Genomic DNA, 24,640 nt, shown 5'->3' on the forward strand with positions numbered 1-24,640 from the left:
TATATATATATTCTAGTATCGGTTGCGAGTTCTTCATATCTTATATAATTTGAAAGATTGAGTTGAAGGAAGAGACGATGGCTTCAAGTTTTGCTAGGGGACCGTCAGAATTCCCGTCTCTCGAAGCTTTAGCCATGGTAGGAGCTGACTGTCATGAAGTTAATTTCCCAGTAACATCTTGCATGGAGAAAGTTATCATGATCTGCAGGAGTATATGTAGTCAACTCGTAGATCTATTCTCCATCTGCTGCTCCCCACCTCGACCAGAATATCATCTTGTTTCATAGCACGGCTTTCGATGAACTTATCTTTTTCGTTGAGGTTTAAGAATAATTAAGGAAAGCTTTGGCTTTAATATTTTTTTCTTCTCTTTTCTTATATTTAGTCAATGAAGAATTATTTATTTAAAGATTTTTTTTTTCTTTATGTAATGATTGCGTTTATCGATTTATTAGATTATTAGATAGATTGGATTGGAGCTTATCTACGATTTGATTGATTGACCATTAGTTTTCTCTTTGGTAGATCAATTTACTTTTATTAAAGAAGATTAAAGGTACTTGTATTTGAGATCATTTATGCATGAGAAGAGAAGTTCACTACGTGGATGCCGAAATCAACCAGGCGACTAAATGAAAAACCATCCACAGGAGTACAAGCAGAGATGAAAACAGATCTGATTTAATCATTAAAGAAAATCTTATCAAATCCGAATATGGATAAGATTTTATCAAAATAGAGATACAAATATTAGATATTAATGTGTCTAAATTTTATGTATGAGTATATGCATAAATTATGCGATGCTTGATATTTTAAGTGGAAGATTAATTTTAAAGTCAAAGTATTTGAAATAATTTTACAAATTATGTTGAATCGTTCTCAATTTTACGCATCTATATCAGATGATCTGAAAGAACTAAGTCTCGAATGCATCGCGAAGTTTGAAATTTTTCCACGTAAAATTTTTTATTTTTATGATTGTTTTTTTTTACGCTTTATTTTTCACATAAATATTATTATCAATAGCGTGATATTCCTTACGTTTTTCAATAGATACCGTAGTATGTTTAAGTATACACATAAGTTTTAGTTTTTTTTAATGCTTGTTTAATATTCTAGCGATTATATCTTTTTTGCACTCTGATCATGATTATCTTGATTTCGATTGATTTTACGGGTATGTTATGCTGATCAATTCTCTCATTATTGGCAGAAGAAATTGAAGCCAAGCAATTCTATTTATCTAAAGTTCATGCGTCCTATATTGTTACTGAATATTTTATCAAGCCATGACATAATATAGGCCAAGTTTCTACGTGTTATCGCAACACGGTCTTATAGCCGGATTCTTTGAGCTTTCGAGTTCTTCGTGTTTGTTATAAGTTCTCTGTGAAGGGAAGCATTTGCTTCGTCTTGTGTTCTGAGATTTGGTGCACTTTGATTGCAGATATTTTTCACCTTAAGGTCAATGGGGTTGCCTAGATTTATCCTAAATTCATCTGTGTATTTATTGTTGAGGATAGTAAACAAATAAATAAAATTAAGCGATTAAGATTCGATCCATAGGCTATCGACGACAACACTAGTTCGAAACCCTAGCTGACGGCCCGCGGTGCACCGATCACTTAAAAATGGTGGCAGGCTTCAGAACATATATTATGTTGATAAATAAGTAAAATAGGATTTTCTGAAGTATGATAAGAGATTCCTATTATTCATAACACAAGCATTACATTCAAGAAGCAATATGGAAAAAAATGACCAGGAGACTCAGAATGATCAGCAATAGAGCTTCGATATATTGAGAAAAAAGGCAAATGATTCCACAGATCATTATGCAAATTAAATACAGCTTTTTGGCAAGCTGCTTCCTCACGAAGCAAAAAAAAAAAAAAAAAAAAAAAAAAAGCACTGAGTTTCGATTAGCTAAATGCCCAAAAGGAATCAAACAATATATCACTCACCTAAAATGATAGAAGAGACATTTACAAGGAGGGAGGGATATGACAACAAATTGCCTATTTGGTAGGCTTCAGCTGATTATATCAGACACATCCAACTTAACAATTGAGATTTTTGAGATATATATTCAATACGCTTTGTATTCTTCATGTCTTGAATCTGACAACAATGCATGATATATCATCCTTGCTTTCTCTGTTTAATGCTTCGGCAGTCAGTTGCCTGGCTGCGGCTTGTGGGTCCTTAATCTTTCTAGCAATATCCACTGCCTCCTCATTGCTCATCACCTAAATACAGTTGACAAGAGGAATAAATTAGCCATAACAAGTGTAAGAGAAGATGACTTCAAAGAGAACCATCACTGATGAAGGCATGAGGTGTAAGAAACTAACCTTCCATAGACCATCACTCGCAAGGATAAGCACTTCAGTGTTATCATTTGTATCCTCATAATGTATATCAGGATCTGATCGCAAATGCAATTTCAGGCTCTTATCTCCAAAAGCACGCGAAACAGCTAATTGGCCATTAACTCTTGGGACATCTCCTGATAAATAGAGTAGTGCAAAAAATTGTAAGACTATTTCTTGGTATCATGTGATGGCAATGACATTTCTGGTGTTCTCATGTCTCATGTTACATGGTGATGATAAAAAGAAAAAGGATTATCCTACTGATATCCCAAATTTTACTTTCAATAAACTCCTAGTAGTAGAACTATTCCAGTCAACTACAATTTGCAGAAATAGTTAATCCAAGTGAGAAAAAATGAGAATGAAGATTCTTGCTCAAAATGCCACACAAACCATACAAAGAAGCAGAGGAAGGTACAAGAAAAGAACATGAATATATCATACTCTTATGCGCCAAAGTAGGATGAAATCTACAATTCAGCAAAGGGTGTAATAGAAACCTGGCATATTTGAAACAAAGCCACCTCTATTCTCAATTATCCCACGCTCAGCGCTTGGTTCATGATCAACTGTCAACTGCATTACTGCTCCACCTTTTAAAAGAACTGCTCTTGAATCACCAACATTAGCTACCCACAACTTCCTACCATTTATCAGAATAGCAGTAACAGCAGTGGATCCACCTCGTCCCAGATCAGGACTGTGAGAAAGAATTGCTTTGTCAGTCTTCTCATAGGCTCTTAAGATAGCGCTATCTGGATGTGTCCAAAACTCTTCCTAAAACAGAGTAAACATAGAAATTAGTTTAGCATGCTTTTCCTTTTGCTGATTTGTTTTGATTATCCCCATTATGCAGAAAAGGAACTCATCAAGGTAATGAGATGGAAAGAAATATAGAACAAAACAAACTATCATCACACCTCTTTCAGAATATTGGTGAACAAGTTCTTCTGTAGATATGCGGGTACACTGTCTCCTAAATGACCATCAAAAATAGCAAACAGGCCAAGCTCCTGTGCTCTCATCTGTATAAACTTGGCAACATGATAATCTTCCATTGGATGACTTGCCTTCCCTTTTACAAGGCTAAATCCATAGTTGACTTTTGTGTGGCTTTGGGAGCTTTTCCCTTTACCCGCATCACTGGAAGAATGATCTATGAACTATACATAAAAAAGTAAGTTTGTTATGAGGGGCACATAACTAAATCAGCTCATTATTTGGAAAAAAATAGTAATGGAAATTGTTTGGTATTTAACAAATTATTAAATTCTAAAGAGGTAGAATTAGCAGTTTCCCTCACATAAGCATATTTTCACAAGAATTGCAGTCCATGATTTTTATGATAAAAAAATGATTCTGAATAAGTTGCACTTATAGTGAGTTCAAACTCCTACAGTTTGAAAATGAAACGAATAAAACAAACCAAGAGATCGGACTGAATGGATCCAAAAAAACATAGAGTAATGCACTGCATAGAATTACATAGAGTTCAATGACAGAAAAGAGATCCCTTGCAGTCTGCTTAAGTTGTTGGACTGAAGACTGAAAATGAAAACATATAGCTAGGTCTTGGGGTGCTTTGATCAACCCAGAGATGCCGAGCTACTTGAAATACATTTTCAGCAGAACTCTTGATATTTCCAGGATATCTGTATTCTAGATTTCATCTAATAATTTCAGTTCTTTTGATATATTTGACTCTTTCTCTGACATTACAATAGATCATTACTGGCAACGCGTCAACACCAGTAAAGTATAAAAATGAACATTTGTTCTCCATTAAAGATTCATATTTGAAAACAGTATGCATGCTATTCAAGTGAGATCATCAATGAATTCCTTCCTATTTACTGTTATTCACTCCATAATGAACCCAATTTAACAGACAAGAACATAAGCAGAAAAGATGCAATATATTCTGGCCATCTACTCGGTCAAAGTATGGGTTTCCCAAATCCAGCAACAAGCAAACAACGGGACATACACAGATCTACACAGGATTTAAATCAAGAAAGCACAAAGAACATAGTTTAATAGAAGTAACTCCAGACCAAATCTTCTCTCACCTGAGAAAAGTAATTCTTGAAGCAGCAGAACTTCGCCATACTAACCCTGCAGTTCCTCTAATCCTTTCGCAAAATTCTCCACATATACTGTTCCTTCCAATCCAAAGGCGCAATTTTGATCACAGCCCACGTCCCAAAACCTCGATAAACTCCAGTCCCTGCGCTTCAAAACCATAAAATCAGATCGCCAAAGTGGAAATTTACTTCGAGAGTGTACAATCTAAAAGTCAAAATCCCATATGGGTATTGTGTAATCGAACTCACTGATACAGCCGGAGACGAAGAAATAGGATTTCAGATAGATAGACAGAAGTCAGTCCTTCACTTCACCACCAGCTTTTTGAATCACAACTTGAGCGTGTTAAAGAGTTAAAAAATTCAATTTTTCCGCAGAAAGAAATAATCGAACCAACGAAATAAGAATAGGATATTGGAACGAGCTCGAGGAAAGTTATAAAGGAATAATAAGGAAAGGTGAGAATAAAAGTAAGAACCCGGGAAAAGGTAACACTTTCCCTATGTTGACTTCATTGGCTACTAAACACACATAGGAGGATGACCCCACGACTGGAAGAAGGCAGCGAATTTATTGGGAGTTGCACCTCTCACCCTCGCTGTTTGCCCACACCACCCGTGCTCTTCTTTGGCTACATGCCCACAATTACACAAATGAGAGGGTTGACTTGGTCTGACTCATTTGGCCCATCAATTTGTACCATGGCTATCTCTAATCATGTCTGTTTGTAAAAGCTTTTTGATGTGTTGTAAAAGCTTGTCGGGTCTCAGAATTCATTGTCGATAGAGCTTGGATTTGGGGCTGCAACTTGCAAGCGACATCATGATTAATAAATTAAGTCTAAGTTTGAATTGAGCCAAGTTGATAGATAAAAAAGGAGCTTGAGCTTTCTCCTGTCTAGTTTGACTAAGCTAAAACACAGAAGATCCAAGCAAGGAGCAAATTAAACTTACTTTTCTGTGTTCTTGCATTGAGATATCTGAGAATCATGTACTAAGGTAAAGGTATTGTTTAACATTCATTCAATCAATTTATAGCGACAATAAACTTTAGAGGCATGATAATGCAAACTGAAATAGTTTAAATACAATGTACACATACAGCTAACATTATTATGCCAACGGCGAAACCCACAACACGTGGCAAATACTACCTTAAGTATAGTTGAAACCAGAATGTACCACAAAGGCAGCAAATGAAATAGAAGATCCTGGAGATAAGAATGAGAACATTTGATAGACAGGAGAACATCCAAACTTTATAGTAAGGTTCAAAATTCTTAAGAAAAAGGTCTGTAACACAGGTGGTATTAGCTAGACATTCATAAGAAGTTAAATTTTCAGTATGATGGCATTTTTGAAAGTGTTGATGTAGGGAGGCCAGAGCCACCACCTAGCTAGATATGTACATCCACCACTTGTAAAGGCCAAAGCCATAGATTGTAGTAAGCACAGCAACCCTTAGTGGATGAAACTTAAATCTGCAGCAGATAATCAGAAGAAAACAGTAATTAACTTTTCGTACTGTAAAAAGATAAATTTTACTGCTGATATATTGTTGTAACTCATACATTCATTAGTGTTAAAAGGAAACGAGGACAGGAAGAAGAAAATTAGCAGAGAGCTAGACAAAAGTCAAAACTGTGGTATTACACTATTACATCGTTGAAATCCAGCAAGCTGACCCTTTTTCCAGTCTAATTTCTTCTATTCTGGAAATTTAAAAATCTACAGCTCCCGGAGTGTTACGGGTGAAAAATTTATTCAAACATTGCAATTCACAAGAGGCAAAGCAAAAGGAGCAACATTACAATGTTGAGGATAGGCCCAACATGAGCCTTTCTTCTGTAAATAAAAATAATGCATGCATAGAACCAGAATTAAATTGAAGGTATATTTCCAAGGATAGAATATAATGATCTCTGATATTCCTGAGACTAAAAGTAAGTTAATATATTGGGCGACTTATCACCAATCCAGTAGAAGCCTGGGTAAAAAGACTTGCTTCCTTGTGAGTTATGACTTCTTCAGTTCAGCAAAAGCACACGTATACAGCTAGCAGCTTAGTGTGACTGCCCATAAACCTAAAAAGTAGGCGCAGATTTTGTCAACATATGGGTGCAATCTTGCTGTGAAGATATCTGGTTTTCCTATTTGGAGATGACTGACTACATATAATGGTTGCATGGTATTTCCACAATGAACTATTTCAAATTGTCTCTCTTCAAAGGACAAAAAAGTCAGTGTTAGGTGCTGATATTATCATATTACCAGCTGACAAGAACAAAGAAATAAGCACAAAGAAGAGTTGACCAAAGGATCAAAAGAAAAGGAAAGCCAACTAATATACAGCAGGAAACCGGTGAGATAGTATACAAATTTAAACCCTTATTAGTATCAAGCTCTTTCCTGGAGACAAGAGTTGAGCTTTTGAAACAAAGTAGCTTCACTAGAGTAAGTTATCATCATGGAACCATAACACACAAACAAAATGTGCCCATGATATAATTTTGGTTATCACATGGACGTTATGCTAGAAAAATAGTATGAACGTAGACACAATAATTTAGTTGAATTAGGCTTGCCAAGTGTTGGGGGTGATGAGGGACCAAATCAATGAAAAGGCGTTAAAACACATGTTAGAATTTTATACAAAATGAAAGTAGGTTCTGCTCAATAATGTATATCACTCCATTTCAATTTACTCCGACCTTAGAAATATTACTCTTCGTGCATGAGCCAACTAGATCAAATACTTCCTCTCAAGTTTGATCTGCCACTCCGTATTGAGCTCTATGTTTGATTATGCTTTCCAAGAGTACTCTTCTAAAAAGTATAATTGCTCTTCATGAGTCATAATCTGAACCAGCATCCCACAATCTACAAACATTTACCTTAACCTAGGATTTGCTGCATGAAATGCTGCCAATTCAACACAGGTAACTTGCAAGTCCCAAAATCTTGCCCAGGTCTTGATTCCAGTATCTCCACTAGATTGCATTATTGTGAACTCTCCCCAAGAGCTAACATTTTTACAATAGCTATCAAATTGGTCACACCATATCACTTAATATAGTAGTTCAGGATACTGAAAGTCTGAAACAATGAAGCTTGAGACCAATTTTTGGAAGAAGTGAGCCTGAACCAATTTAGTAGGAGTTGAGGCATATACTAGAGCTTAACACATCCAAAATCTTAACCTCTAATTTTGGGTCCAATCATGTGGGTGAATCCTTTTCACTTCGGCAATTTCAGTCCATGTGAGCTATTCTCATACATAAACCTCAACACTATAACCTTTTAGTGTACTTTGCAATTATAATTTTCAGTATATTAAAATATGACTAAGCTAATTTTTTTCTTGGAGGGTAGACAGTAATTACAGATAAAATACCAAAGCAGCATTTACTTCATAAATCGAGAAAGTGGGAGTATTCCACTCTCACAACTTCAAAGCTGTGTCGTCAAGCTCTTCTAGGTTTCATTTTCCAAAAATTGATCGTAAAACTAAGTTTTGGACAAGAAGATCTCTTCTTATGTCCTTTTCCGTTTGCAAAAGTGACCTTAAACTTCGCATCCATCCTCCCTAGTTGCTGTTCCATCTTCCTAAATTCATATTGGCAAAGTGAATATTTAGGCCTGAGACCCATCCTTTTCATTGGTCAAAACTATTTAGCGTGCATTTAACATAACGTTCTATATTAACAATTCCCAATTTCTGTCTACTATTCAAAAGGATACATACAAACCTTAAACCTCAAAAATCTGTCCTACTTACTTATTATGGCAGAGAACAAGTTCAGATTCCATCGGATTTTCCATTTTTTATAAGGACAAGAAAGTTTAAAAAAAATAATAAGAGTGGGACACACCTGCAGGAAAGCCAACATTGTGCATGTAAAGGGAAATCCAACATTGTGCATGTAAAGGGAAATAAACAATAGTATGTACTATATACTATGCGTATATGAAACATTCGCCAAGCATCTCCAAAACAGAAACTGATTTATTTTACTTTTTTTTTTCATTCAGGCAGAAAAATTCTAGTTATTATATAAAGTAATGGCCTTAAATCCTTTGAGATTGAAATCAAATTCTTCGACCAGCACCATAACCATGCCAATTCTCCATCAAAGATGCTCCTAATCCAACAAGTTCTTATACCGACATCAAGAGCAACTAAAATTAGAAGATTATCCTTCAGTTTACAAGAATAAATTCGAGAAAATAGAGATCACCTCCCAGCTCCAGAAGCCCAATCGGCTCCCGATCTCCTCTCCACCGGCACAGGCGTGAACCACTCGGAGAAATCCCTGTCGAAGAACTCCCAATCGGGCAATACGATCCCAGCGATCCCCAATAGTCCAAAGAAGTAGGTAACCATCATCTTCTTAAACGACATCGTCCAGATCCCGATCACAACCATCACCGCCGCAAGCCCGAGCAAGCTCGACTGCAGCGTCGCATCCCTCCCCATCTCTCCAAAACCCTAGCCCTAACCCTAATTCTTGAACTAGAGAGTGAGGAAGACGAAGGAGGAGAGACGGAGAGTTGCGAGCGGAAAAACGAAGAGCAGCTTCTCCTCCGAAGCGTCGCAAATCTCACCTGCCCCGCGCTCTTTCGTACGACCCGGTCACTTCACGAATCTACTAACAGAGCGACACGTAACCCCTGCGTTGGTCCCTATCCACGTGGCGAGGATATTGACGGTTTCTAAATTTGAATGTATATGAATCTTTGTAAGGGATCCATTCCTAGAGACGGGCATAGGCTACCAGACGGGTTATTGGATATTTATCACCATGAGAAGACCCTAAGTTGACCTACAAGTTCTAAAACACGTAACAACAACAATAAAAATCTTCACTCTTAACTATTTACTTTGTGTTATTTAAGCTTCTCTTTCCTCACTATGATTGATTCAATGCAGAGTTGATGGGTGTATAATTTATCATTTTGTTGATTTTAGTGTGATTTTTTTTCCAGAATAATATATATTTTTGATCCATTACTTCGAAATTTAAAGTTTTTAGTCAATTGGTGTCATGAGATTTCTTTTGTTTAGAGGGAGGAGAGTTAAAAAAATAAAAAAACTGTACATATTTTAACCGCGAAACAGGTTGTTGTCTTTAATTTCCATTTAATTCTCTTGCTGGTGGAGAAGTTGACAGTTGCTTAGGTTGTGTTAGATGAACATTTATTAGCACCGGAGTAATAAAAAAATTTCCTTAGTTTTTGTGGCCATGGCTTTGCCTTTTAGCTACACATACATCTAAAAAAACCTTGTTCTTGTGGATCCCAATCTGCAGAAAGGAACTCTCCACTGGATTCAGACAGAGGGAAGCATTCTTGACAAGGATAGCCCATCCTTTGAGACACCCTGTCTCATTGCATTTAGAGATGGTCCATGTAACATTAACATTTCAAACTCTGGTCAGCCTTGGCCGTGGAGATATCATTAAGGCTTTTCATCTTTATCTTGTTTCAGTAATATAACATAAAGTCCATTAAATCATAGAGGTAGAGTGTCAGTGTAATGCTAATAATATCAGTAACCAATCAGTATTCTGGAATGTCAATCATTTCAGTGCAAATGCTATCAGAATTTATTGTACATCACATTAGTCCATGTAGACAAAGAATCCAGGATCTGAAATCAGTTGGCGATAAAAACTGCTGCACAAATATGAAGTAGTGGTTTTCCTCCATATGGACTGAGATCTTAGTAGTTTGGTAGATGTTCCAATCAGCTTATGTATATTAGTCTTTGATCCTTTAAGGCGAGATACTATGTTACTATAATGTAGTGCTGACAAGTACTTTGCAGTTTGCAATGTCATTACAAGTTTCAATTGCATAAAAGATCCCATGATATGCTAATATTTATGTTATTCCAATGGGATGCAGCAAGTTGGCAATGAAGAAAGTTCAACTGATACAAGTTGACAATTAATAATTGATTGTTTGTGGAGAACAGTATTCTAGAAAGAGCAGTCATAAGACCTAACACAGATATTTTCTTCTAATTCCTTTATTCCATTGCTTCCTAAGTAAATAAGTATCTATCATCACTCCCAATCACAGAAGGATTTGGTAGGAAAATTCAACTGCTTCTTCTATTGTATCAGAAATAATAACCATACAGAAACGTAAAGCCATACGAATCAGAGTTCAGGGCCAAAGTCTTCAAGTGTTGTGCTTGTTATCATTTAATTTGCGTTTATAGTTATGGGTTAGACCTACAGAAATATTATGCGACCCTTATTCTGGAAGTCAATTATGAAGTGAAAATTATTTCTTAGCAGGGATAGAGCATAATTAGCTCCATAATTATCCTGTTGGAATACGCAGAATCATGGTAAAATTCTCAAATAATCGAAGTAAGTTGTATATATTGGTCAGTCTCATTTTGTTCATTCTCTCTCTCCTTTTCTTTTCTTTCTTTATAGAATTACAGTAGAATGGCTTACAGTTGAGTGTTCTATTAAGTCAAGCAATTTTATACACCCTAAATAGCATAAGATTTTTCAATGCTAACTAATTCATACAATATTTTATGTTGTAAGCTAAGATTTCTTCACTGCAGATGGAAGACTATTGCTTGCTTGACAGATATGATAAAAGTAATGCATTCAACATTGTGAAGTCCCTTCTCACTAAAACTTATTTGTTCATCCTTTGTGATAGAATTTGGATGTGAAACAAGGTAACGGGAGTGAGAAGCATGAATTCTTCTGGCTGTCAAGTGTTTTTGAGTTGCTAAATATTTTTCTCTCTACCCTTCTGGAAAACTATTCTTGTTGCTCTTCTACTCTACTCTTTTCCTTTATCTATTTTCGAGGCAAATCTACTCCTTGATGAGTTATTACCATCAAGGGGACACAAAATTAGTTGTTTTCAAAATTATTTATCCTTCTCATATTTTTTTTTTTTTGCATCACCACTCTAGATATATCACCATTAGGATTCTACACAAAAATGTCTTTATCCTATTGTAACAATCCTGGAGGACAAGTTCTTTAGTCCCTGATGCAGACAGTTCCAAACTTCGAAATTTCAAGTCATAACTACTAAGCTACCAAGATCAACCAGGCACGCAAACGAGAGAGAGAGATAGAGAGACAGAGACAGAGATAGAGACAGATAGAGGAGCTGAATACTAAGAATGTTATTATTATTGAAAGTTTGAAACTGTAATGAACCTATGATCAGTACTAGATCTTCAAGATAGCACACACTCATGTTGGAAGATCTCTTGGTTTCACATGAGGGTGGGAAAATGATAGTGTGTAGGATAATATCCACTTATTCAAATACTAACTATTTCTATTCAATAAATTGACTGCTGATGCTGATAATCCATCTACTTATTCAAATACTAACTCTTTCTATTCAATTGTTAATTTAACTCGTAAACCCTCATGATTACATCATACAAACCTATGGATTAATAATTAGATCTTAGCTAGCATGAATTCTTTTAGCCATATCCCATCATTATGCATCCATTGTGATGCCAAAACACATAGAACTAGATATACAACTCTTTTGTATATATATATATATCCAAACTTCGAAATGATAACGAAAATACTTGATGCAAGGTCTTGTTTTCTCTGTTTAATTTTTCAGTGCCCTTGTTAATGGGCACTAGGATAGCAAATCCTACTTGTAAATTAATTCAGGAAGTGTTCGCAAATGAAGATTTTATCAAGAAATTTTTTTTGCATAATATGAGGTGAGACAAAGTCTACAAGAAATAATTTGGTTACTTGAATTAGGCATATATATGTGTATCAGAAAAGTGACATCAGATATCTAAGTATGGCCTTTCACACATCTTGTTGGTGGTCTATCCGACCAGAAAGATTAGCAAGAGAAGATATCTTAGTAACATTAACTGACCTCATTGAGAGGTCATCACTATAGTTTTTCTTGTCAAAGAAATTATCTTTATTGCATCTGCTTTAGAAACAGAGGGAAACAGAAGAAAAGAAAAGAAAATAAATGTACTGTTAGAAAGTGATGATGGTGGTAGAGATGTTTCATCATGTCTGGATCAATTTCATTGCTAGTTCTGCTCAAATATTTGGAAAGAAATATCCTCTCAAAATTATTACACTAACATCTGACTGTCATTGAATAAAGGAATTTCTCTGTGGCTTGGACTGGGAACTTAAAGTTGCGTTAGTTATGTCAAAGTTGTATCTCCATTTGGTAATAGATATAAAATCTTGACCTTTTTTCTTGTCCACTCATATAAAACCACCATACTTCCAGACTAATAATCTGTCTCTGTAATGCCACGATCATGTATCTATTTGTTTTAAGTCCATCCTACTAGTTGTCTCCTTTGTTCCAACTTGCATGCTCTCAAACCAACTCTTCATTCATTCAAAATCGTCAGCTATTACGCAGATCGATAAGCGACAAACATATTATAATCCATTGTTTACTGTTAGTATTAATTGTTTATCTACTCCTATTCTCTTCTCTAACTTCCATTTCCCAGAGTCAGCGTCAGCACACTCTAGCTTGGCTAAATTACAACGCCAATAAGATTTTATCTCAATTTTTTTTTTCTGGATCACAACAATAACAAATGCTAAGTAAAAGCTTCAACAAGGAAAAAGGTGACAGAATTATGTTTTATAACCATAACATAACAGACTTCGATTTGATTTTGCGCTCAGCACTGTTCAACTCAGAGTAATTTTCTTGTAATATCTAAGGTTTGGAGTCATTGTTTTTTTGCTTCGTACTTCATTACTAAATATTAGCAGGATATGACACTTTGATAAACAATGAAGAGAAGGTATACATCATGTGTTGACATATGATCCTAATATGAACTTCTATGCGGGTATATCATTATATTTCCTACCTAACAAGTCATTTTCTAATAAATAAGATAGAACCAGAAGAGAAGATGGTGTATAAAAATTAGCATGTGTCGTAAGACATAGCAGTATCTACTTACAGTTCCACCACTTCCTCAAAGAAAGCCAATAATGGGCAGATCTCCAGGCTGTGATGATTATGGAATCAAGAAGGGTCCATGGACACCTGAAGAGGACCAGAAACTTACTCAATACATCCAGAATAATGGCCATGGCAGCTGGAGAAGCCTTCCTAAGCTCTCTGGTCTCTCTCTCTCTCTCTCTCTCTCTCTCTCTCTCATGTTTGTTTGTTCATCTCTTACTACATGACTATATGTACATCTTAAAAGCTATGCTTTCATCTATCTTAGGCCTCAATAGGTGTGGCAAAAGCTGCAGGCTTAGATGGACAAACTACCTAAAGCCAGGCATCAAGAGAGGGAGGTTTTCTCCTGAGGAAGAGCAGACCATTCTTGATCTACATTATGTCCTAGGAAACAAGTACTACTTCTCGCACTATATAAAGACCTTTATAACTTATAGAACATGAGATGCCAATGATCATCTTTCTATGTATTTCTTAGGTGGTCAACAATCGCGACACACCTCCCGGGCCGCACCGACAACGAGATCAAGAACTTCTGGAACACACATCTGAAGAAGAAGTTGATCAATATGGGCATCGACCCGGTGACCCACCGACCGAGGATCGATCTCCTCGCCACTCTACCGCAACTCATGGCCCTAGCTAGCCTCAAAGATCTTGTAGAGCAACAACCTTGGGAAAATTTTGCTGGTCGGTTGCAAGCGGAGGCAGCTCGGTTGGCAAAGCTCCAGAGCTTTGAGTATCTTCTCCAGTCTCCTATGTCAACCATTAGTAGTTCCAGTACCAACAGCCTTAATAGCATCAGTTCTGGCATGGAGTCTATTGGCTTGCTGAATTCAACAACGCCAACTTTGTATCCTATTCCTATTCCTCTTCCAAGTCCTTTGTCAGTGGCTGGTGCTCAAATTCACTTATACCAGTTACCAGAGATGCCATACAGCCCTGACATTAAACAAGATTCTAGTTTTATTCAGTTAAGCGAGAATAATTTCAATGGAGCAGAAACGGTATCACCTTCATATTTTTCTCCTCTTGTCAACACTTTGATGAGCAAAGGAGATATGTGTAGCTTTTCAAGCTATGACAATAATGCAGCACCTTCTTTCTCTCCTGAGCTCTTAGTTGAGGATCCCTCTTTTATCTGATACTTCTCCTATTTATCTTGTGTGCAGTACAAGAACTAGGTCTGAAAAGTTTGCAGAGAGTAATTACCCTTCTTCTATAGTGTTTCTTGTCTTCACCATGCATAGATTCTTGGATGTAGATGTAGTGGATCTATAACCAGTGAATTGCATGTATGTACAGAACCATTCAGTCTTTCATGAATACTTATGCTGGATTATACTGCCACTTCTCTGTAATATTTTCTACTTTACAGTGGATGATCTTGAGATTCTGAAACTTACCTATGCTAATTCACACAGTTTTCAATTACAACTATGTTAAGAAAAACCACCATGCATTAGAATATTAGCAATATTGTTAAAGATGGTTTGATGCTGATAGTTACAATAACAAATAATATAGAGCTAAGCTAACAAGTGACGACAGAATACAGCACAAAGGTGATTAATATATATAGTACTAACAGTACATTTACGATGCTTAATTTTTTAATCATGCATGCATTCATAAACATTGTGTCAGTAGCCATGCAAGTAGTTGTAAGTGTGCCTTTTTTATTCTCATTTATAAATTTGTAAAGATCTTCTACAATGATTAAGGCCATCCAAACTCTCTCTCCCTCTCAGTTTCTTTTTCTTTTATGTGCTACGACAGGGTTGAGTTTCTTGGTTTTATTACCTTAAATATAAGTGATACAAACTTTGCTGAAGATTCTTTCAACCTCAAGAACAAAGAGGTCATCACAAACTAGCATCATGCCATCATGCATATAATCGACTAAGAGGTCACAAAATTTCTCAAGTATTCAAAGACCTCTTCAACTTTGTATTAATGAAATCACTTAAAATATAGATCTGAACAATAAAGAACTAGACACCCTTGCATCTTTAGCAGTTAGAGAGTTGACAACAAGTTGCCTTACAGGAAGGCGACACATGACAATCATCATATTGTATTAAAGCTCCAAAATCGAACCTAGAAAAGGCCTTAATTGTCCAAACCGACAGCCTTATTAGATATGTTGACCACAATCTTCACTCAGTCAACATAGGGACAGATACATATTAAAAAGTGGCAAACTAAGGGGCTTAAACAGGTAAATTATTCTCTGATTAAATTACAACTTGCCCTATTTTTCTTTGTGAGCAGGTGGACATATCTTTCTCTGCAAGGGACTAACTACTATAAAGCTATAATAGGGCAACCATTATGAGAAACAAGAGTACTTGGACACAAGGACAACAGTGGGGCTGCAATTGGTTTCCGAAGAAGTTTGGGAAGTAGCTAATCTAAAGCACCTATAAATGTGAGCTCCGTACGTTTGGTACGAAATTAGTATAGATCCTTATGTCACTGCAATTGTAAAAGTTTGTACAATGGTCTTCCTCATGATAGCTTGTAAAATAGTTGGTGGCAGTAAGGAAACAATTGCTATCATATGCAAGTTTAATTATTGGCCATTGGTTAATTTACAAATCAGATGGTCTAATCTAGATGTAGATATATAGATTTGAATATTTGTGTATTGAAACTACTACAAAGAGCATAATAATGGAACATCTTTTTCAATCACCAATTAACTAATTTCTCAACATGTAATACTAGTTCATATCATTATATCAAAAGAAGGGAAAGAGTGAAAAAAAAAATCATTTCCATATACAAGCAGTTATCATTCCCAAGAACTATTGTGTTGAATTAGATTCTGTAATAAATATTTTTATCCCCAAAGGGGTACAAGAGATACGTATCTCCATAGTTATAACAACATCCAGATTCCAGGCCTTTGCTCCCAACCTATATCAACCTATGCAAATCTAAAACCCCAGAAAAATCCATTAAATAGTCCTCTTTATTGTCAAAATGGTCGAATTCGCGTTCAACCATTCACTGTACACTTGATGATCCTTTGCTCAAGCTCTATGCTCAGATGCCTGAATATTTCTCTAAATCTTTTATTGGAAGAAAAAAAAAAAGTGAACCAAAGGAGGAAGGGCAGAATTAGTAAGTCACTAGACCCCAAAAATATAGAAGCTTTCAACTCCTTCCACCAATGCTCTCATAGAAGAGGATGTATCCGTGATCCGTGTTACTAGAATATTCCTGTGCAGACCCAAAGAATGTTTGAACATTTGACTCATCCACCATTTCCACGTTCTCATCATCAAACTGCAACCAATGGTTGTGACTCTTGATGAGGCTGACATAGTGACCATGATTGGGCCCGCTCCCGACATGGACCACGACGGCAAAGAGAGAGTACTCGGAGTCGGAATTGTCCATAGTGTTAGTAAGCTTCAGCTCCAAAGGAAACACCACCCGATAAGACAGCTTCTTGTACCGGCCAAGCTGCTCGATGTACTTGAAGCGCTTGAGATGAATAACCAGAATGTTTGGTGGCTTCTTAATTTTCATCCTCTTCTGGGCCTCCTGCAAACTGAACCAAAGAGACCAGATATAATTAAGTTCAACAGCTACCACTTTGATAATAATAGAGAAGAGACGAGCAAAGTTAACAGACAACAAAACAAATCCATTTATCTTAACTGAATGAAGCATATTATAGATTAAACTAATTTCCCGCCTCCCTAATATGCTTGGTCATTGACCTACTCTCAACAAAAAAAAGGCCACATAAGACAACACAATTGCAGATTCATATTTCCATTAAATATCATTTGGTACTAATATTGGTGATCAAAGGAAAAAAGTTATTATTGCTAGTTAAAACTGCATTCCAATACTTATAATTGGACCAAGACTTGTTCATGGATTCAGGAATGCCAGAGAGAACATTCTAGGATAGTTGATCAGCATAATAACCGTCAAAACATATTTGGCAGCTTGAAATCGATGGAGAGACCGGTACTTCTTTAATGCATGATTCACCTAAGCTTCAAGCAAAAAGAAAAAAATTTGAGAATTTTAGGACCCCCCCTCCCCTTGCGCTTCCTGTGTGCATGTTATTTCACTGACAACCACAAATATGAATTTTTTTTTCTACAAATATGAAAATCAGCTGATAAAAAAGGGGTATCAACCAAATATTCAAATATAACTGCCATCTAGAATGTTACTTAAGATGAACCATATCAAGCAAAGAAAATAACAGCCTTCTAGGAGTTGACTAGTAACAGCAGGTTCTTGTAGGACTTGGGGCAAGTAAATATCTAAAACAGATGAAACCAAAAGTTACCTGCAGCATTTGTCACAGAAGAACTTATCCTCAGCATTCAAAGTCTCTGTTGAGCTGAAATTTTTGAGACAGCTAGTAATTGAAGTATTTTGCTCAATGTCGACACTTAGGTCAAAAAATGCTTCATCCCTTGCAGTAACAGTTTCACATCGTAGACACCGTGTCTCATTTGTTAATATACCCTACACGTGAGAAAAGACAATTTTCAGTACAAAATGGGAAAAAATAAAGATCATTGTTTTTCTAAGACCATTGTTTTTCCAATGAATACAACAAATAAGATATAAAGTTCTGTTTGGTTTCCAATTAAGGGAAAATCTATAGTAAATTCTAATTTCTTACTCTTAGAATTGTGTCTCTAATCTAGAATAGGATATTTTGACATTTGGTTGTAAACTAAAATAGTGGTATAATAATTATCTTTGATATGACATAACGTTAAGATAAAAGTCCAAATAAGAAGTAAAAATTGACTCCAATACACGATTTGACATATATATTTCAACTAAAATGTTGACATTTCTTATTGGTATGCATTGCATACTAGTGTCAAAAATGGGATAATTATGCAGTAGGAGAGATGAGACAAGTAGGAAGATTCAACAAAATTGAACGAAAACTTTTGATTTGTTGATGTGGGCATCATCTTCAATTTGACCAAAATAAAATTACTTGAGTCCAATTTTGGTCTAATTGATCTAATTAGGCTCAACTTATTTTCACATTTAATTTGTTGAGTTAATTTTTAATTTAAATAATTAATTAAATTAGTCAATTGATAGATATGGTAAGCCTATATGCGGAGGATGTCCGCATTGAGTTATTACCTAAATTGGGTTAGTCAATTTAAGTAAGACTTAATCAATTAGGATCCTATTAGGAAATGAATTCTTATTAGAATCTCAATTGATAGATATGGTAAGCTTATATGTGGAGGATGTCCACATTGATTTATTACCTAAATTTGGTTAGTCAATTTAGGTAAGATGATCAATTAGAGTCCTATTAAAAAATAAGTTCCTATTAGAATTAGTTAGAATCAAAATTGTTAACCTATTTAAGGGTTATTACATGAGAAACAAGGAACGATTGGAATAAGATTTATTTAAATTCTCTTATTTTCTCTCATGCAGTCTTCTTCTTCTTCTTCTTCTTCCTCTCTCTCTCTCTCTCTCTCTCTCTCTCTCTCTCTCTCTCTCTCCCTTTCTTCTACTCAGTCTTAAGATTCTTCTCTAATCTCTTCTACTTCCTCTCTAAACCTCTCTCCTTCAATCTCTACTTTTTCATTGGTTACTGTTGCTGTCCAGAAGATTTCAGTAGTGAAACAGAATCTTTGAGTGCCCGGGCGTGAAGAGGAGGACTTGGTTTCAAAGTAGAAGCACTGCTATTCTATTTATTGGTAAACATAAACTCCAAAGTTTTTTCTTACACCATATTTCAGGCCTTTCTACTATCAACGTACTTATTTGAGAGTTGAGGAAGATACTGCCTTATCTGAGTGGTTTTCTCTCTTATCTAATAGTGATCTTTTTAATCAATTAACTTCTTATCAGTTATTGCTTACTATATTTTACTTTAGTTACTTGTTTAAATCGATTGTTCTCCAAAACATTGCATTCATACTAGATTTGCATCATTTGTAGAATGAGATAGGTAGGTGGTCAGAAAAATGAGAGAAATTTTTTGAAATAACTTTAGTCAAATCAAGCAAAGATAAAAGTATAATTGAGTTTATATGCAGAATATTTTTGAATAATGTTTCTAATCTAGAATATGGATAAATTGATATTTAGTTATAAATCTAGAATGGGAAATAGGGAAAAAGATAACCTAAAACTAAATGGGGGCTAAATGAATATGATGTAAAACAAGTTGTAGTGTGGAGTTATGTTCAATGACTAGAATCACCTGAAAACTTTTATGTACCCATGTAACGAGGGGCTCTTTCCGGACTCCATTGGCTTCAGGATGGCTAGGACTCTTTGCAACCTTGTGCGACAATGAGGTTTCAGGGGATGCTTTCGCAATGTTAGACTCCTTCTCAAGGATGTCAACTAGCTCATTCAGCAAGAAGTTCAAAAATTCATGAGCATCCTACAGTTATAAAGGGAACAGCTCAGATTTACCAAACAACTTGAATTGTAAACCATAGGGAAGGAGGTAGCGTAACAAGCCATCAAACAACAGTATCTAAAAGCAGGCTTGTCATAGTGTGTTCTCAAATCTAAAAAAGAATCAGAACAAACAATTCAAACCCAAATTTGAAGGTGTGGATGTATGCCACTTATGTAAAAAGAGAATTCACAATGCCCAATTCTTATTCACCTTGGGTACAAGTCATGGCCTTATGGGTGCCAAGTGCAGGACATGCCCAAGTATAAGATCCTTCCAGACCCCAAATATTTCCACCATTGGCTGCTTAAAAGGTGTCATACATATTCACTATTTCAGCAATTGCAGTGGTCCAAGTGTAATGCATTTCTTATGTTCATAGAGATCTCTATGTGGCCTACTGTTTTAGATAAAATCACATGGTTATTCAGGGAAACAGGCTTCATAACCAGGGAGACAGGCTACTAGTATATTCAGCAAAACAATTAATAATGTAATTCCTCATTAGAATGCATCTTTTGAACTCTTTCAGTCTAAAGAGTTCACATCTAAATGGACCTTGGCAACCACCTAAAATGTGGGATGCCATAGAATACAGAGATTGAGTAGACAACCTTATTGGTCAACAAGCGTTGGATGGAAATTGAATTATTAAGCCTCTAGGCAAAACAGTTCTGTCCTAAAATGTGCTTCTCTGAAGGAAAACAACAATAATACTAATATACAAACAGAATAAATTGGATTACCTGGTGCATGTAGCTACGGAAAAGTTCATTTTGTTTCTTCACTCTTTGCACAAAACGCTTCGGAGCAATAACACCGGTTTTCTTTTTCTGGGAGCTGATCTGCAAAGATGAGCACAAGATTAACTATTACTGTGATGCCACGTTCCTGGAACATCCACAAGTGCATTTTCCAATTAGCAATTAAAAATACCAACTCTAATAGAGAAAAACATCAATTCTGGGAAGCTGACTAAAATACTTAACCATATGTCAGTCAAACTTCCAAAAGATATTCCTACCTGGTAACGAAGAACAAGAAAATCATATATAAATTTCAAACCCTACTTATGTTTGCAACCCATATAATTATTAAAAGGATCAGAAAGATGACAGTAATCACAACCAAGGTTCCAAATTTCACGATCGGGATCAGCCGACTCTTGAAAAAAAAAATTATATATATATTTGAACATATTTGTTGTTTTGGCTGCTAGTGTCAGATTTCGATATCGGACAATTTTCTAACTAGTAAAAAAATTCATTATTTTCAAATACAAAAGTTATTTGAAAAAATTTCTTGAAATATCAAAAAGATAAATTGCTTAGATATTAAGTTCTAAAATAAAAAAAAATCACTCCCTATCTTTATCTCACTCTCTCTCTCTCTCTCTCATTATTTCTCTCATACCCACATCCCCTCTCTGAGAGGAGTCTAGAAAAATAAAAAATATCTTGTTCTCATCCAGTCTCTCGTTCACTCATCTCTTACTCCCTCTCTCACTTTTTGTCACTCAGTTTCTCATTCTCGCTCTCATCCTCTCCCTTTCGCTCTCTCTATCTTGCTAAATAGAAAGGAAGAGCAACAAGGAGATAGAGAGAGAAGTAGGGAGGCCGCTAGGGAGAGAAAGAGGTATGGGAGGTTGCTGAAGAAAGAGATGAGGTGAGAAGGTCGCCAAAAAGAAATGGAGAAAACCAAAAGAGAGAAAAAGGACTTACCTGAAGTCGTCGGAGGCAAAATTCATCGGAGAAGGTCGTCAGACTTCTATTTTGACGGATCAGTGTCGAAGAACTTTGCTAGAGTCTTTGGAAAGATGAGATGAGTTTCATATTGCATTGTTTTTGCCGAAATGGGTTCAATCCGGACTGAGTATTGACTAATTCAACCAGTACCCTAATGTAACCAGTCAATAGGCTGGTTTTTGGGTGGAATCGGGATCAACTATGAAAGATCCAGATTAGAATCGACCAAAACTAGGAACTTTGATCACAACAGATAAGCAATTTATCACTCACACTTGATTCACACTTCATATACCACACATAGCTTTGGTTTTGCAGCAACAGATGTAACAACTATATATATAGGAGTGTCAAATAAACTTGTCAGCTTGTGAGCTAAACAACAGGACATCCATATGGTGTAGAGTTTCAATTATCTCATGGTGTTCATGTTTGAATCTGTCGGGCTAAAAAAAGCCAGCTCAAGCTCAGCTCCATCTACGACCTTAAAAACATGTACTTGCTGGACATGTTTCAGCATGGTCCAATCAAGCAGAAATACAACTCTTACACTGCAGAAGCAATGCCCTTCTCTGCAGATCATTTATCGGTTGATTGGGAATGAAAGATAGGGAAAGTCCTTTCTATTGTGACAACTTCAGAAAAGCACATGAAGGAGTGAAGTGCTCGGTAGTTGTTATGATCACAACAGATGAACCGACAGCCATAAGCGATCTATATAAAGGAATTGAACGAAGTTGATCCAAAGCACAGAAGGTACTAATGTGCAACAATATCTCAGTTTACCTTGTCTTATAAGAGAAGCAACTACTATCCATATTTTATCAACTAGTGTCATGTTCTTTGGAATATTCTGTTCAAATTTTACAGCTGTAAAATGTTCTCAAACAAAGAAAAAGCACTTATTTTCAGCTACACATCTGACTAATTTAGAAAATATAGAATAAGGAATAAGGAAAACTAACACTACAATACATAAAATGTTGCAATGACCATTTCATTTTCTCACTTTATTCAGTACCTACAACTTTGATACAGGTCCACAATGATAGGTTTGGTTTGGGACTGCAAAAAATAGTATCCTCCTCAGGCATTTAACTTGCTTGGGTCTTGCTCTACTTTCAAGGAGACAAAGAGAAGCAATTAGGAACATGAGACTCAATTGATAAGTTCTATTGAATGTGATTGGACTCCGTCCCCTTCAGAGATAAAATAGTGCGGAAGCATGTTGCAGATGAGCCAATTATCATAGAAAATCAATGCTCACAGAAAATTGCAAAATTCATTGTTTTCTTTGCTACTGCTTAAGAAAAGGAAAAGCTTTCAATGGAAGTGGAGCAAACAAAAAAACTGATAATTACCTGTGTGAATAGATCAGCCAAGCAAGTTAGAAGGTTCTCATCCGGATCTGCCATGTTTTTGTTATTTACGTAGTACTCAAGTAGTTGCTCCCGGAATGGGATACAAAAATAAAGTGCCTGCTCAAAAATGTGATCTTGACATAAGATAAAATTTGAAGTTAAACAGAACATGATTGAAATTACACAGCATAAAAGTCTTCCATAACTTTCTAATTCAATTACCCATGTCATGCACATTTCAAGAGCTTGTCTTGTCCGACAGCAAAGAATGTTGAAAGAAATAATATGGGTAACTAATCTTCATCATATGGAAGACAATACTAATTATAGATATTACATTACTTTCTGAAATTTATTTTTAAAAGTTAGGTGGTTACCAATTACCCATATTAGCTCATATGCTAAGAAAACAACCATATTCCATTCTAGTCAATCCTCCGAAGTGATGGAGGTCCCTTCAATAGGTCACCTCTGACCAAAGGAGTGAAAAGGAAAACAGCACTAAATGTTTGCATTACCACTTACAAGCTTCATAGACCAATAAAACATACGAGTGAGAATCAACTTCAATAAGAAACAACTACAAAATAATAATAATAATAATAATAACAAAAAATGCTTTCAGTATACTTTCATTATCTTCAAATTAAAATCTATACGCGAAAAAACTAAAAGGACGGAAAAAGTACAGAGCAGGATCAGAGGAAATAAGATCATCTCATTGCTTCTATAAGATGTTGATCTAGACTGGTTGGGTTCCTTATCACCATGATGGCAAACTTACAATGTAATGATGAACATTGTATCAGATCCATTTCTGCATCATCATTTTAAGGGGTGCATACATGTATAACAAGCTGGTAGATCAATTACTGATTAAGAAATCTCACTTCCATTCTCAGCATCATCACCTGCCCTAGTCAATGGATGCTAATCTCTTAAATCAAACTGTACAATCATCCAAAAAAGCAAATCAGGAAAGTATCAAACTTTCCTCCGAGACAATGCCAAATTCATAAAAAATTGATAGGTAGATATAGGATCACGTATCGACTGGTTAAGTACCTGCAAGACGCTGTTGCAGTAGCACGTATTCCCGAAGTTTTCGAGGCCAAAGTAGCGCTCGCCTTCGGGGAACTGGTCGCCGAGAGCCTTCTCGAGCTTCGAACCCGTGGCTCCCATGACCATCCAACTCCGCCTTAGCGCCTCCACCGCGAACCCTCCAAGCGCTCCCCCCCTCCTCTTCCGACGAATCGAGACCCTAATCCTAACACTAGATCTTGATCTTTCTATGGTTTCAAGTTCTAGCGTTCCGATCTCACTATTCTCCTTGGAGAAGGAGGAGGAGGAGGAGGAGGAGGAGGAGGAGAGAGAGATCGGGACAGAAGTGGACGACGACGATAGAAAGCGAGAGACGCAGTCAAATTTTAGGAAGAAGACTATTGCGTGCAGAAGTGAACGGTTAGGATTGCGTGGGAGAGAGATCAACGGTCTCCGATGAATCGCACGGTTGCACAGTGTTATAAATCAGAGAAGCGAGCGCGACTTGCGTGTGCGTGCCAGCACAGCGACTGGTTTAATCCAGCGAACTTAAGACCAAAGGGATGTCCGAATTCTATTGTCTAATAAAGTCGCAGATAAATGGATAAATGAA

General features: G+C 36.2%; 3 protein-coding genes and 1 long non-coding RNA gene across 7 annotated transcripts; 1 reads left to right on the top strand and 3 right to left on the bottom strand.

Moving 5' to 3' along the window:
* Positions 1–1,779: 1,779 nt before the first annotated feature.
* LOC140787225 (probable protein phosphatase 2C 41) lies at positions 1,780–5,264 on the bottom strand. Its single transcript, XM_073136035.1, has 6 exons — positions 4,712–5,264; positions 4,448–4,605; positions 3,299–3,541; positions 2,879–3,155; positions 2,358–2,512; positions 1,780–2,252 (listed from the first exon to the last, which is right to left on the bottom strand). Exons 2-6 carry the CDS (start codon positions 4,484–4,486, stop codon positions 2,112–2,114), a joined length of 855 nt encoding a protein of 284 aa, XP_072992136.1. The 5' UTR covers positions 4,487–4,605; positions 4,712–5,264; the 3' UTR covers positions 1,780–2,111.
* Positions 5,265–5,603: 339 nt separating this feature from the next.
* On the bottom strand, positions 5,604–9,086 carry LOC140787227 (uncharacterized). The gene is made up of 2 exons (XR_012108782.1): positions 8,701–9,086; positions 5,604–5,943 (listed from the first exon to the last, which is right to left on the bottom strand). It is a non-coding gene; the product is annotated as an uncharacterized lncRNA (long non-coding RNA).
* A 4,352-nt stretch (positions 9,087–13,438) lies between these two features.
* On the top strand, positions 13,439–14,797 carry LOC140786398 (transcription factor MYB93-like). Its single transcript, XM_073134795.1, has 3 exons — positions 13,439–13,606; positions 13,713–13,842; positions 13,926–14,797. Exons 1-3 carry the CDS (start codon positions 13,474–13,476, stop codon positions 14,590–14,592), a joined length of 930 nt encoding a protein of 309 aa, XP_072990896.1. The 5' UTR covers positions 13,439–13,473; the 3' UTR covers positions 14,593–14,797.
* A 1,450-nt stretch (positions 14,798–16,247) lies between these two features.
* On the bottom strand, positions 16,248–24,596 carry LOC140786397 (ubiquitin carboxyl-terminal hydrolase 4-like). 4 transcript variants are annotated; one of them, XM_073134791.1, is made up of 7 exons: positions 24,052–24,596; positions 23,877–23,934; positions 22,987–23,103; positions 20,627–20,725; positions 19,677–19,862; positions 17,769–17,950; positions 16,248–17,009 (listed from the first exon to the last, which is right to left on the bottom strand). In XM_073134791.1, exons 2-7 carry the CDS (start codon positions 23,892–23,894, stop codon positions 16,610–16,612), a joined length of 1,002 nt encoding a protein of 333 aa, XP_072990892.1. In that variant the 5' UTR covers positions 23,895–23,934; positions 24,052–24,596; the 3' UTR covers positions 16,248–16,609. The 4 variants fall into 4 exon arrangements, with proteins under 4 accessions (XP_072990892.1, XP_072990894.1, XP_072990891.1 ...); XM_073134793.1 differs by having other exon boundaries at positions 23,771–23,934; positions 24,052–24,379; XM_073134790.1 differs by lacking the exon at positions 23,877–23,934 and having other exon boundaries at positions 24,052–24,534.
* Between the last annotated feature and the right edge of the window lie 44 nt (positions 24,597–24,640).

Source organism: Typha latifolia, chromosome 4, assembly GCF_019914945.1.
Source record: "Typha latifolia isolate L0001 chromosome 4, TyphaL0001v2, whole genome shotgun sequence".
NCBI lineage: Eukaryota > Viridiplantae > Streptophyta > Magnoliopsida > Poales > Typhaceae > Typha > Typha latifolia.